General features: G+C 37.7%; 1 protein-coding gene across 3 annotated transcripts in view; it reads right to left on the bottom strand.

The window, feature by feature from the left end:
- rabgap1l (RAB GTPase activating protein 1-like) overlaps positions 1 to 13975 on the bottom strand; it is a 104281-nt gene that overhangs the window by 18147 nt on the left and 72159 nt on the right. For 2 of the 3 annotated variants that reach the window (XM_058400648.1, XM_058400649.1), the window contains exons 16-19: positions 12494 to 12619; positions 10886 to 11029; positions 7871 to 7912; positions 1532 to 1660 (exon numbers count right to left, since the gene is read on the bottom strand). In XM_058400648.1, the coding sequence (XP_058256631.1) occupies positions 1532 to 1660; positions 7871 to 7912; positions 10886 to 11029; positions 12494 to 12619 (441 nt within the window). Of the gene's footprint in view, positions 1 to 1531; positions 1661 to 2050; positions 3627 to 7870; positions 7913 to 10885; positions 11030 to 12493; positions 12620 to 13975 lie in introns of those variants that run through there. The other variant, XM_058400650.1, reaches the window with a different exon arrangement.

Genomic DNA, 13975 nt, shown 5'->3' with positions numbered 1-13975 from the left:
GGTTTTTAATGAATGAAACAAATATTGTGTTCTATTCACCACAAAGAAACTAATGTACAAGCCATGTTTTTTTACCACCACCGTTAAAGACAAAATTAAAAAAAAAAAAAAAAAACCTGCCTGACCAATGTAGTGTCCCTTTTAAATTCACACTTTCCAAACACATACAGAAACACTAGGCTTAAAAAACCTAAATGCTAACACAAAAGATTTACAGGCCAAGAGATTTACAGGCCTTCTTGTCCTGATTGTTTGGATGTTGGAGACCACCGTCTCCACTGATCAGATATTTCATTGGAAAAGGTGTCAGAGACTTAATCATTTCCAAACCAACATATAAGTCATGCTACATCTTTGCTTAGAAACTCATTTCCATTTCAAACTACAGTTCAACTGATGCAAACAGAGTTAAGCAACTTCACAGGATTTCCTGCAGATAGTGACTGTGACAGTGGGGGCTTGAGTTAGTGAAAAAAAATAAAAAAGTTACGCTCATGTCAAAGTATGAGAAAATGTGCGAGTCTAAAGCACATAAAGAAGGGGAAAGCAATGAGGGATAAGAAACTGATATGGTAGTATTATTTGCCATCACATTTCTTCGATTTAAATGAAACAACCTTAAACACTCATTTAATGTAAACTAGCAGCAGAACCAATTGAGCAGAGCGAGGCAGTTTGTAAAGTCACTCTCCATAACCGAGGTATCTGAACTGCTTTTCCTCCTCTACTTTGACACGTCAGCATGTCTCTCAAGACATTTCTGAGAAAGTGCAAAGTGTAAGTCTTGTTGCTTTTATATCAAGAAGTAACTGATACAAATGCAACACTTTTATTTTTTGATTATACTCTCCATTTTGAATAAATAAACAAGTGATAAGAGTTCACAAGCAATCTTCACAGCTGCTAATTTAACGCCATATCAGAAATTATATCAGAGCTCCTTATACAGGCTTATTCTTAAAACAAATCATTCATCTGGCCTATTTAATGGTGGGGGAAAATATCAATCTATATTAACTCATAGGATAATGGCTGTAAGATATAACTCCTTCAAAATGATGTTGCCATAATAAACAATGTTCTCATGTTACACTTCCTCATAATGATGACATAGAATAGCAAGTTAACCATTACCTGTACTGAAAAACAGTTCCCTTGTCATTTCTTGCATTTTTCTACCTCTTCAGTATCAGTATTCCATGTTTTCCAGGACTACACATTTTCGGGTTCTCGTCCAATTCACTGTCATACAAATGACTTTAATCATGGCAGACATTCAGGACTCTACTAATTTCCCCTCATAGCTGAAATAATGTGTGAACTGACCATGAACATTTTGATGTATGAGAGGTGTGAAGTGCAATGGCATACAAGCAAGTGGCTGTGAAAGAAAGCACTGCAATTCAAAATGGCTGACAGCGAGTTTACTTCTAGTCCCACGGCTTTCACATGAGGGTTTAAAGAGAGGTCAATTTCCCCAAGTGCACAGCAGTAATAATGTGAGAGAGAGCTTAGGGGAAACAGGTCTTACCTTGATGTTACAGGCTTGCTCCATGAGTCTTCGAGCATTTTCAGCTGCTCTGTAGCGTTTGGGGAGCTGCACCCGAAAAAACTTAAGAGCACCCTCAAAGTCAGCCTGAAGCAGGTCTTCCTTAGAGGTCTGCATTCAGAAAGAGAAAGAGAGAGAGAGAGAGAGAGAGAGAGAGAGACAGGGGAAGCTGATAAATATTTCAGCAGAACAATCATTTAAAGACACAAAGCATGTCAATAAAAGTTAAGGTTGGCATTCTGTACATCAGCCAAAACTACTAAAGAGGAGATGAAATTTTTCCTCTACAAGAAAGAGGGATCAGGTGTCCTTGCTCCATCCACGACACTCCTTGTGAGAGATGTGTTAAAAATGTTATTGTCTTATGCCTTTCTAACATTTAAATGCACATACATACAAACATTTTAAAAATATTGTAAATGGCCAAAGAGGCCAAAAATAGGCAAAGATGACAACATAAAAAAATTTCAGAGAAAAAGTCATGTGCTAGCCGCCCCTCACCGCCAGCAGCCGGGGAACAAAGAGCCGGTGGCCCATGCCCAGCAGGGTCATCATCCGCTCTGTGTAGTCGGGCCCCAGAGCTCCCTGTTCCTCCCCTGCTGATGCCCCCTCCTCCAGTGCCCGCACTGCTGGGGGCATGGGCAGCTCCCTGTCCGGACTTGAGAGGATCTGGCACTCCGGTACATCTCCCGAGTCCCCAGCACAGTCCTCCTTAGGAGGCTGTGGGGCTGACATGTGGTCAGCCACAGTGAATTCCAAAGGTGGTGTGTAATTTTTCTCAGAAATGAGTTTAGATTTGCAATAATGTTTAGCAAACAGCTGACAGTCACATAATTAACCTCAGACTTGGTTTTAGTGGTTTACATATTTTTTTCTTTCTTTTTTTTTTAAATCACAAGCGTATTGGACTGTAAATGTAATGCATTTCTGGTTCATGCTAGGCTTAACCTTACGGCTTCAGGCTGCACTTGTCAGATCTAGACCACAACAGAAGATCCTAAGATCTACATTATGGCCAACCTCACCTGACTCTTATAGTCCTGTTTAACATCACGAGAACACTAAGCTTCAGCTTGACGAGCTGCTTTCGTGCATGCTCAGTAATGGCCACCACCTTCACAGTGTTCAAATCAGCAATCTGTTGCCTGGCAACAGACAGAGGGACAGGCTTGGGAATGCGATGAGACAGATGACAGGCAACACATCATCTCTGCTTTCCTCCTCCTTCTCAGAACTAGACAGCTTTTACCCATCCCCATGCCATCCATAAAATATGAACATTATAAGACAAAAGATGAGAGAGAAAATAACAAAAGAGACAAGTCCACAGCAGGAGTTTTCACTTTCCTAAAGTGCACAAATGTAAACACAAGAGGCTTGGAAAAGCTCTGAGTAGTAGAGTAGCGCTAATGGATGTCGTTTAGAAGCCTAGCAGACACGACATGGCTCGGTGAAAACCTCATCTTGCTTTCATGGCTCATCAGTGAATCACTCTGGCAGAGGAAGATAAAAACACTGGGCATCTCGATAATCCCAGGCCAAATGCAGAAGGATCCACTCGTCAAACTGCATAGGGTACAGGACCAAACCACTCCATCATGTCTCATTTCATGGGTCAGAAATCAAAAAGCCCCATTCAAATGGAGGTTGCAGGATGAAGCAAGCCTAGTCCAGAGCATGTGTATGTCCCTGAGGCTGGCTGTTCTGCACCTGAGCTCCTCTGAACCAGTGAGTTTGAGGCCTGACTCAGGCTAGCTGCGTTGCCCGTCAGAGCAGACGAGTCCAGGAGACGCTGAGGAAGATAGCGAGAGGAGAGAAATGCTGTCGGTGCTAGAAGAGGCAGCAGGCTGATGGAGAGTGAGGAGGAGGAGGAGGAGGAGGAAGAAAAGAGTAAAGGAGGGGCGCCGTGAACACTCCGTAAGCAGGCTGGGTCGATGTGTGCACCGTGGACATGGCTGAGAAATATGAAGGGCTAATGCTAAATGCTAATATGCTGTTTGCTCAGGATGGGCACACAGGCAGAAATGGACATGTGGAGAAACAGAGCAAGGGAGGGAGGAAGGGAGGGGTGCCTGTAAGCCTCCAGAGAAAATGCCGTAATAACCAACCAATCAGAATAAAGCAGTGCAACCCCTCTACACCTCCCCACCCTTCTCTAACACTCTCTCTCTCTCACACACACACGCTTGTAGGCTAGATCATTAATGCGCTCAATACGTCCATCTTTTTTAAACTGCAAAGAAGGCGATTTAACTATTTGTTAATTAAATGATTTGTGTGTGTGTGGATGACTGGAGGAAGTTTAATAAAAATAATAATTTAAATAAATAACAAAGCAGTGCAAAAACGGTTTGGTAAATTGTGTAAAACATCCAGCAGCGAGAGGAACATTAATCACTTGTAATAACTAACAATTTCCTAATGAGCCTTTTTGTGTAAATCTGTCCATTACAGCAATGCCTGATATCGATCACTGCACAGGCGTAATCACTATCCCTTAAGGCATGTGGGGAAAATTATTTCTGCTTACAGATTACGTCTATGAATATTATTCATACCGACTCTTTAATCTCAAAGGACTCTAATAGGACTGCACAGTTAAAATTCCAGTCATGAATTTGGTGAATTATATCTGAGATTTTAATGATTTTTGCTAACATGATTTAAATGGCAGAATATTTGACTATATATTGTAATTATTTGGAATCTATTATATGTATGCTAATATCTACATGCATGCATGCATGCACATTTACACACAAATACATACACACTTAAGGATTTATAGATGTTTATACTTTGTTTTATGATTTTTATATCAGCAGCTCTGAGAAGATGCTGGCTGCAAGGGTTTATATTAATGCACTACTGAAATATTAGGTGTAAAAACTTACACAGGGACTTATTTGTGGGTCATGTGCTCCATATAATCTTATAACATAATATTATATTACTTAATCTAATATACAAACTTGTAACGTTGTGAATATGCTAGGAGCTGTTTATTAAGCATTTATAGAGGGAGCCATGTCAGTGCTTTCTAACAGACAGAGGTAACGCTAACTTTTTTAGAGCACTACATTGTGTCTCATAACTACACAACATGACAAACTGAGGTTTATTTTGTCAGTTCATAAATAAACTGCAACCACTGGCAAATTGATGAGGTATAAGAAGCAACTGGTTATTGCCTTGATATATTTTTTTTTTACAGTTATTACAGAAGTAAGATTGGATGAAAGCACGATACCTAGCAACTCTGTTTTGTTATTTTAGTTGGTAAACATACAGTAAATTAGTCTGTTCCGCTTAGCAGATTAGACCAAATGGAAATACAAGCTCAAGTTGACTGGCTCTGTATCTCCTGCCTATTTTCAATTAAGGCAAAATGATGTATTTATGATTGACACATGGCTTTCATTTAGTAGCAATTTGTAATTGCTACCGAATATAATCTTAATTTGAAACATTTTCTTGATAAAACTGCACTAATAGAAATGATATGCATCCGTAACCGACTAAACACTCATCAGAAACACAAGTTCCTATCTGCTAACATTCACGTCCTCTCAGTGTGCGCACATAACCTTAGATCTATAGAATTAAGTCGCTATATTGAATTCAGAGCCTATAAGCTAAACTCTATTGCCTGTTACCTGATTATAGTCCTAATGTGCCATCATTACTGAAGCCTCAGGTGTAATGGGCTTACTGTGGTATTAACCCAAAACTGATTATGGAAGCCTGATAGCTCTGCTGTAGCTGTTGAACAGGATCCATGTCCATGTGGCAATAAAAAGCTACAACATACTAGCTTATTAGTTCTACACTAAACACTTCATCTGGTTACACTTTGTAAGGATGCTTCATATAATTTTTTATAAATGAATCCACTATGTAATGTGATCATAAAGATTTTAGTAGTTGACAGAGATACACAGAAGAATAATGCTCTAAATACTATAAATGTACATTTATATACGATAAGGTCATGCACTGTGTCTGTTGTGTTTATGTATTATATTTAAGCTGACTCAGCACAGTGTGCTCCGAACGTAAAAAATGTTTAAGGATTGTAATATTAAAAAACTCTAGTGTAACAGTGTAAGATATAATATATATAAGACAACATCACACAGCATTTAAGACCTAATGCATAATGTTTGTAAATATACTAGTAATAAAATACAATACACATAAAGATCATGTTTTTATATGTATATCATAAAACTATCATGAAATTCACTGGTGTTGCTCTTTAAACCAGGGATTCTCAAACCTTTTTACAATCCTTTAACAACGGATTAAATATCACTAAAAAAATTGTGATACAGTAATATTTTGGCTATTTATTGAAGCCAAAGTGGTTTTTATGCCTGAACTTTCTGCCTCCATAGCACTTTAGATTAAAGTTCACATGGATGATCATGTACTTGTTTTTCAGTTATTAAGAACTGGATTAAATCCATTTATTTCAAGTGACGAGTCAAATAATTGACTACGAGAACACAGTCTTAAAGATAATAATTTTTATAACGGTGGACTATGATTCCCCTCACTTGTTTTCACAGACTTCATTTTAAGAACTACTAATGACTAATTAAATGACTGAAAAATCTGAAGAGTGTATTATCATGTCCAAACAGCAGAGGGAAACAGAGACTACTCTTTGAACCCTGGTGAAGTGTACCTCAGAAATAAAAGCAGTGACGCAGCCTGCAATAAATTAATCCAGTGCCAAGGTTTATACAACAAAAACAAAAAGGTCCAAAATTCTCTGTAAATTTTCTCTGAAATATTGTATTTCCAACCTGTGCCCTTTCAACTGTCTTTATAATTGATAGTAACCACAGATGCTTAATAAAGAATGAAAGTGTTACAGAAATGAAGTGATGGATATTTTACACATTTCCCCCCACTACAGAATTGAGCTACTCATCCAGTTGTTGAATTACAGAGTCAAGGACACTAACACTTCACTGCTGAGCGAATTAGTTTCTTGGATTATCTTAAAATGTACAAAAATAAAAAGAACAGACTTTTCTTTTATGGACATGTTCATTTTTCTTCACCCAAGCAGGTAGGTATACCATTCATTTAGCTCCGCCCTTCTCCCCCTTTCCCCGAGACATGGACGGTCTACAAATTATTTTAATGTTTGTGGTCATTGTCATTCTGAACAATCCACCAACTTTCTGCATAATCAACCATGTTTTTGGTTTTTTTTTTGGTTAAAACAAAATGGTCTGATATACAGTAGTGCACATTTTAGTGCTCTAGGACACCTGATCCTCATTCATCACCACACACAACACTGCTCCCTATAGTTTTGTGTAACTAGTATACAGTACCCGTAAATACAGGATTAATATTAAAGATTGTGTATAAGTTAGAGCTTCACAGAGTATTACACTGGAATACGATACGCATTACAGTGAATACGTTTGTTTGATGATTTTTGCAGGTAAGAATAAACTCAGAGAAGATGTCTGCAATATTTAAAGTCCTCTACTGTTTGCAGGACTCATTTCTGGGCAGGAAAATTATAAACAAAAATTTACGTATTTTTGAAATGATATGATTATTTCAGGTGTAGAAAAATAATTTTGAACATTACAAATGACACCTTAAAAATCATTAGTTACATTAGACTTTCCCACTAGGAGTTCTGTCTTTCCTCTAGCAGTGTACATGCATGCAATCCTACAGGAAGCAGATGCAAGTTTTCAAGCACATTTTTATCAAAACAGGTCAAGCAAGATAATATATAATGGAGAACAAAGTGGTGATAGAGAAACGTCTTGCTGTGGAGTGAATATGAGGAGCTTAAAGTAATTCAATGTCAGTAATTTATGTTGCAACATACACAGAGATCAATTAATTCGTTTTGGAGTGTTCATTGATATTCAATGTCACAGAGTGGTTGGCCTTAATTTTCTGTCTCTCAGCAGGAAGCTCTGGAAAATGGCTCATAGTATGTGGATAAATAATAAGAATAAGAAGAAGAAGAACAGCAATTAGTTAGCCTGAACCAGCTAAGCCTCAGTGGTAATGTGGTAGAGGTAGTGTTATAGTTATCATGAGTGAATTTTGCAATCTATTTTGAAACTAATGGCATCAATCAAGGAAAAAATGCCTACAAAATTGTGAGAGATGTTCATATGATGTATATGATTATGTATATATTAGGAAGGCTGCATTAGTCTTGAATATAAAATAGATATTGTATCAGGTCTCATTTAGATGGCAAAATATCACCACCTTTTTTCCTATAGAACTTTAATGCAGTGCTTTAATTATTTAAAGAGTTTATTTCCTTACCTTTAACAGAGCCAGTGCAACATTGAAGATGATGTTCAGGCCCTGTAAAGACATTCACAAAGAGGTGTAAGCACAGACATGACTGCTTCTGTAAAGTCAAATATTATTTTAATATTAACTTTTAACACTACTGAACAATATGTGCTCTAATAAAAAGGCAATGAATGATCTTTTAGCTATGATTGAATTCATTTTTAATTCTTCAGTTGTGTGCCTGTTTATTTACACTTATTGCGTGGACTTCAAAATAAACATAGCTTAAAAAATAAAACAGATGAACAAGAGCTAATTGTATGTGCTCAGGTCAGAAGCTTGGATGAGATATACTGGGAAGCTTGCTAAATAAAACAGTGCTGACTTCCAGCTGAATTTCTCAACACAATATGCTAATGAAGGTTACCATGTAGAGGGAATTTGCATGACTAGAAATAGCTCAGCAATACAATCAGCGAGAGAGTGACTGCTGAGAAGAAGAACAGAAGCAAATATTGGATGAAGTCTGGGTGATAGACAGGTGGACGTGTGCAAGCAGAGTGAAGGATGGACAGAAGCTAATCTGTGTGTGTGAGTGTGTGTGTTAGCAGGTGCTATCACAGTAGCAAGGAGAGGTGCAATGCTGAACTCAGCTCCGCATGGGAACATCCATCTCAAACATCGCTCAGACAACCCGTTCACATGGCAACACGGTGCTAAAAATATCCCCCTTATTCTATTAATAACCTGGATGAGCGACTCGGACAAACCTGACCCTAGGTGGCGCCAGGAGGCTAAATAGGAACGGTGGGGAAACAATGGTGTGTGTTTGTGTTCTGCAGGGAATGAGGCAGCTCTGTGGTCCCCCTCCCCAACACACACACACACACTGTTTATTACATTGCATGACAAAACAGAGACTGACTTCAAAGCTACGGTGCCACATGATAAAACATGAGTTTAGTCTTGTGACTGTTTGTTCATCCCTCCTTCCTGAAGGTAGACTGTTGGAAAGGTAAATGTGTAAATGTGCCTCGTATCATTTCATTAACACTTAAGCAATGCTGTAATTCAAAATATTGTCATGCAGGGTATATGACTAGTTTCTTCTTTATCTCAGACTTCTATTTACATCTTTTCTTCTCAGAAATAATCTCTGCCCTCAAAAGAGGCAATAAAATATGAAAGTCAGTACATAGCATATATTACACAAATTATTTTGTTAAATAAGTTACCGTTCATTACACTTAAATCTACTAATAATGATAAACTGAAAAAGGTACCAATGTCATTTTTTTTAAACCCACCACCCTATCTATACAGAAGAACAGCTGTAAAAAAAATATAAATAAATAAATAAAAATCCTAGGGGGTGTCTATTAATAGAATCAGCCAAGGACAAGAATCTGAGGCTATCATGGGTGCAGACTCCACTAAAAACGAACAGCAGAAGATCTGGTGATTTTTTTTCTGTCCACTTTGAGTGAGTCTTTGCCCATGTTATGACCAGTATCTGCATGGGTTTATGTATTGCGCAGCTGTCACAGGATTGGCTGATTAGCATGCCGAACGTGCAGGTGTTCCTAATAAAGTGGACGATGAGTGTATATACCCATGCAACTCCCTGAAATTACTCTGTCATTTTTTATTTTGTTATTAAAAACATTCTAACAGAAACGCTATGTTCCACCATTCTGAACATGATGCAAGAACAGCTACAATTCCTCCAGCTTATTAGTCTTAGGAAAACTTTTCATCCTTTGAGAGAACTGATAAACACATTCAGACTCTAAGACTGGTGGGGAAAAAAAAGATGGAAAGGTGTCTACTCTACAAAAGAACTGGAGGTAAAGAATAAATGACGGATGGAAGATTAAAAGCCAAACAAGTGAGATACATGGGCAGAGAGGCAGAAAGATGGAGACGTGCCCTTAGTCACATCTAACAGATTCTCATCATGCGACTCATTGACTGAGACAGGCCGAGGAAACTTTTAATTATTCCACCGCGGGCTACAACCCCGCCTAATGAATAGCAAAGAAAAGACCAAAAGGCTCTCAAAGGTACATAAAGAGCTGGCACGCATCTTTTGGAGAACATAAACCAATTTCAAAGAAGTCAGAGAAGAGAGGCTTTAGTGGTTCTCTGAGAGATTTATGTTTGAGAGAGCTAACTGAAACCAGTACCTGACTAAGCAACTTGGTGTTACTTCACGTTGGATCTATCCAGGGGGGAAAAAAAAAAACCTGACGAAGAAACACAGCAGCTTGTTGTCTTATGATCTTCAGTACTGAACTCCGTATACAATTAAAGAAATAGTTCTACTAATTAAATGTACAGTTTTTCCTTTTCACCGAATATATCGGATCAAATTTATTTGCTTCATTAGTATTTCACTAAAGCTTCGAGGTCAATTTTGCGTCATGTACACAATCACTTTAACAGCCAGTGTGTGTCTCAGTAATACATGTACACAATGTATTTAATAAAACAGCTGAAAAAGTCTATAAAATATTTTTACCTGCAAATTAAATGGGAATGCATAATCCAAATAATTTCTCCTATAAGGCCACACCTCCTACATGAGTGTGCTTGGGCAGAGTGATATGAAACTACTATGGGGAAAAATCTTTCAGCTTAAAGATGGAGCTAGATTTGTGAGGTCAGAACACACAAAGAAAATAAACATCTCAACACAGTTTGAGGTGGACGTGTGATGATTTAGACACAACGCTAGACTGGTGGCTGCTGAGCCTTATTTGTTAGTCAATATAGCCCTGCAGTTTTGTCATTTACACTAAATTATTGCTATAACAAAAAAAGAGAACATATATGCCACTAAACTGTTTCTGTGAGTTGAAGCTGTCCCTTGCATGTGAATTCATGAACTGCTGATACATCACTATAGAAATACATTTGCTGATGTATTATCTTCTGCTCCTAATGTGATTCCCTGGCACTGTATAATGTATTAGATAATACAATATGATATGTAGATAATACATTAGAATAAGAAGAGATAATTGTGAGTGGTTTATGCACCTCACACAGCAGCAGGTCGGTGATGTGGAAGACCATGCAGAGGGGGAACTTGGCAGTGAAGAGGGTCAGAAACCACTGGGAGGCATACATATGAGCCTCCAGGTTCAGATCCTGGAAATGAGTCCACAAATCTGGGAGCTGCTCCTACACACACCAGAGAAAAAGAAAACAGTTAAGAAATCTATTATTACTCAAACTCCGAGTTAAACCTTGAATACATCATGTTTTCATTTAAGTGTGTATTATGTTACAGCGCTTTTTTTTTCTTTATACTGTAAATTTGTATGTAATGTCTGTTACATTGCTAACAAACTATATATAAGTTTTTTTTACATTCATCAAATCAGCTTGCAGCATCACACTATTTGGTTTATGAAGCACTTCATGGAAGTGGCACTTGACTCACTAACATTTAACTGGCTGGAGATGTTTCATACAAGTTTGTTATGAGAGGTGTAAACCTGTAAACATCTCAGATATTCTCTCCTGCCTGATGCATTATTTACACATCAGTTTACAAAAATAAGATGTTTAACACAGCACTTCTTTGCCCTTAAAAAAGATCAGTCAATAATAACCAATGTTTTAACCATCAGTTTATTTTAGTCAGTGTTGGATCAGTACATCCTTACATGTTATGTTTTATTCAGTCAGTATTAGCTTAAATCTACCAGTTTTACATCATGCATCACACAGTCACTTCTGTAGACAGTGTGTGGGTCAGATGAGCAATATATACACAAAAATCAACCTGTTAATTCAACTCGAACTGCAGGAACAAGTCTTGACAGAATTTGAATATAATCAGAATGAATAAGTCTGGTAGAAGTAAGTCAAGGCAATAATTCATTGCATAACGCTGCAGATGGGGGGGGGGTCAACTTATCTCTTTAATCAGCCTCTCGAAATGACCTCTTCACACAAGCAGCCCAGACAAATGACACAGCAGCAAAGAATCACTTTTTTTTTCCCCCTCTCGAGGTGAAGATTTGATCAGAGACAGTGTGTAGGGATGTAGCCCAAGCACTAAGAATAGAAGCTGATTTAAAAAATAAAAAAAAGGGAAAAAAAGAAGAAAAAAAAAAAAAAGCTGCTCAAAAAAGAGGCTGCTAAAGATGGGAATTCTTACAGAGAGCTGACTGCTTTCCCAATACAGGTGCCCACACAGCTGTGTGTGTGTGTGTGTGTGTGTACACACCATCCCCGAACCAATCAATGCTAATACTCTAGTCATGGGGGAACTTATCAATACTAACTGTATTGGGCTGAATGCTGAAAAGAGGTCCGTTTCGGTGCTAACTACATTTTCAACACAAGATTAAAACCCATTTTGCAGAGGTGCTGCACTAACAGCTTACAGGAAGTTGTGCTCCATAAGCTCTTGTAAGATACCTGCTGTTTTTATATTTCACACAAAAGGTTACCAAGTTAAAAAGAAAAAAAAAAATCCACAGGAACCCCTTCAGTTTCATTTATGAACATAATACAACTACTCAAACATTAGGCTCGTTATTTAAATGTTTATAGTAAGACTTTTGTTTTAATTAAAACGGTTGTTGAATTAAAATGAACATTATTTAGAATGGAGGACATTTTGACTGTATTAACCTGTATCAGGCGCTCCAACTGGTAGAACTTGCAGTGTAGATCCTCAAAGTTGTTCCTGTAGAGATCCCTGAGTTTGTAGTCATACATGATCTTCACCAGCACACAGAACGCCTGCTCCTCTGGCATCTACAAACACACGCAGGACACAGGCTGGTTTTATTAAATGTACTGCTCTCCTTTCCCAAAACTAATACTAACTATACATAACTCCACATACTGTGCATCATACTGGCAGGGTTGCCAAGTCTCACCAAAATTTTCAGTCCAACTACATCACAAAAACTTCGGAAAACAGTACAAACAATTATGAGCATTAAACAAACGTATAACGTATATATATATACAGACAGACAGACAGATAGAATTTATTGATCCAACGAGGGAAATTCTTGTGTTCCAAAGGCTTAGTCACTTACAACATACAAAACACACAAAAATATAAAATGTAAAATTATATATGTATGTTCACAGGAAATACAGCCCACATGCATTGAATAGCAGTTCAGTAGTGTGTACAAACTGCAGATCTGTTTGCTAGATCCTTACCACACGTTATCCAACTTAAACAAAATACAGCATGTGGGTGTATTAGAGCCACGAACTTAATGGGTTGCATTTAAAGACAATGGTCTAAATCTCTTCTGAAATGTACATGCTATAGAGATACTAATGAATGTGGTTCAAGTGAATAAACAGAAGTATTTGAGCTGGATTAGTTTGACCCGAGGAAATTCATTAATGAAATTTTAAAAGATTTGGCTAACTGATTTGGACAGGATAAAGTGTCTGTGTAATTTGGCCAAATTAGCAGGAACGTATTACACAACAGGTGTGACGATAACAACAATATGGCATATTCATTACTGTGAAGCTGATATAAACAAGACTGCTATTACTAGGAAGGTGTCATTTTGTTCACAGGGCTTGTAAAATTTTAGGCCAATTTGTAAGTAAGTAAAAAAAAAAAAAAAAAAAGACAGATGATGTTAGTTCCTGATTAAATTGTAGCACCACCCTAGCTAAAACAAATCAAGGGCTGTAGTATGATGCTGTGCTTGTGAAATAGATGATCTTTACTGCTTTATCTTATAACAGTAGATGGAAATTGTTCCTGAAAGCGTGCATAATAGCAACCTAGAAAACCTCCATCACGTGTTAATAAGTAGCAGTTTGCAAAACATACATATGGAAAAACCTGAAATCTCTACAAAGTCAATACTTTTACAACACAAACATGCAGTGATTTCGAAAAAAACAAGTCCCAGAAAATCAGTTACTGAAACTAAGAAGAAGCTGAGAAGGAAGTTCAATAATAAAAGCAGCTGTGAGCGATTAGATGGAGAGCCTGAGACGAGATGAGTGAGATAGCAGGAACAATACTAGGCAGAAGAAGGAGACAGAGATGCTGGGAATCTGACAGTGATGGAGACCAAAAGTCAATGAGTGAAAGTCAGTTGGAGACTGGGAGAAAGACAGAGAGGG

This window comes from Hemibagrus wyckioides, linkage group LG10 (assembly GCF_019097595.1).
Source record: "Hemibagrus wyckioides isolate EC202008001 linkage group LG10, SWU_Hwy_1.0, whole genome shotgun sequence".
In the NCBI taxonomy this organism is placed as follows: domain Eukaryota; kingdom Metazoa; phylum Chordata; class Actinopteri; order Siluriformes; family Bagridae; genus Hemibagrus; species Hemibagrus wyckioides.
The sequence above is the reverse complement of the archived record's forward strand: the minus strand, read 5'-3'. Positions and strand labels throughout refer to the sequence as shown.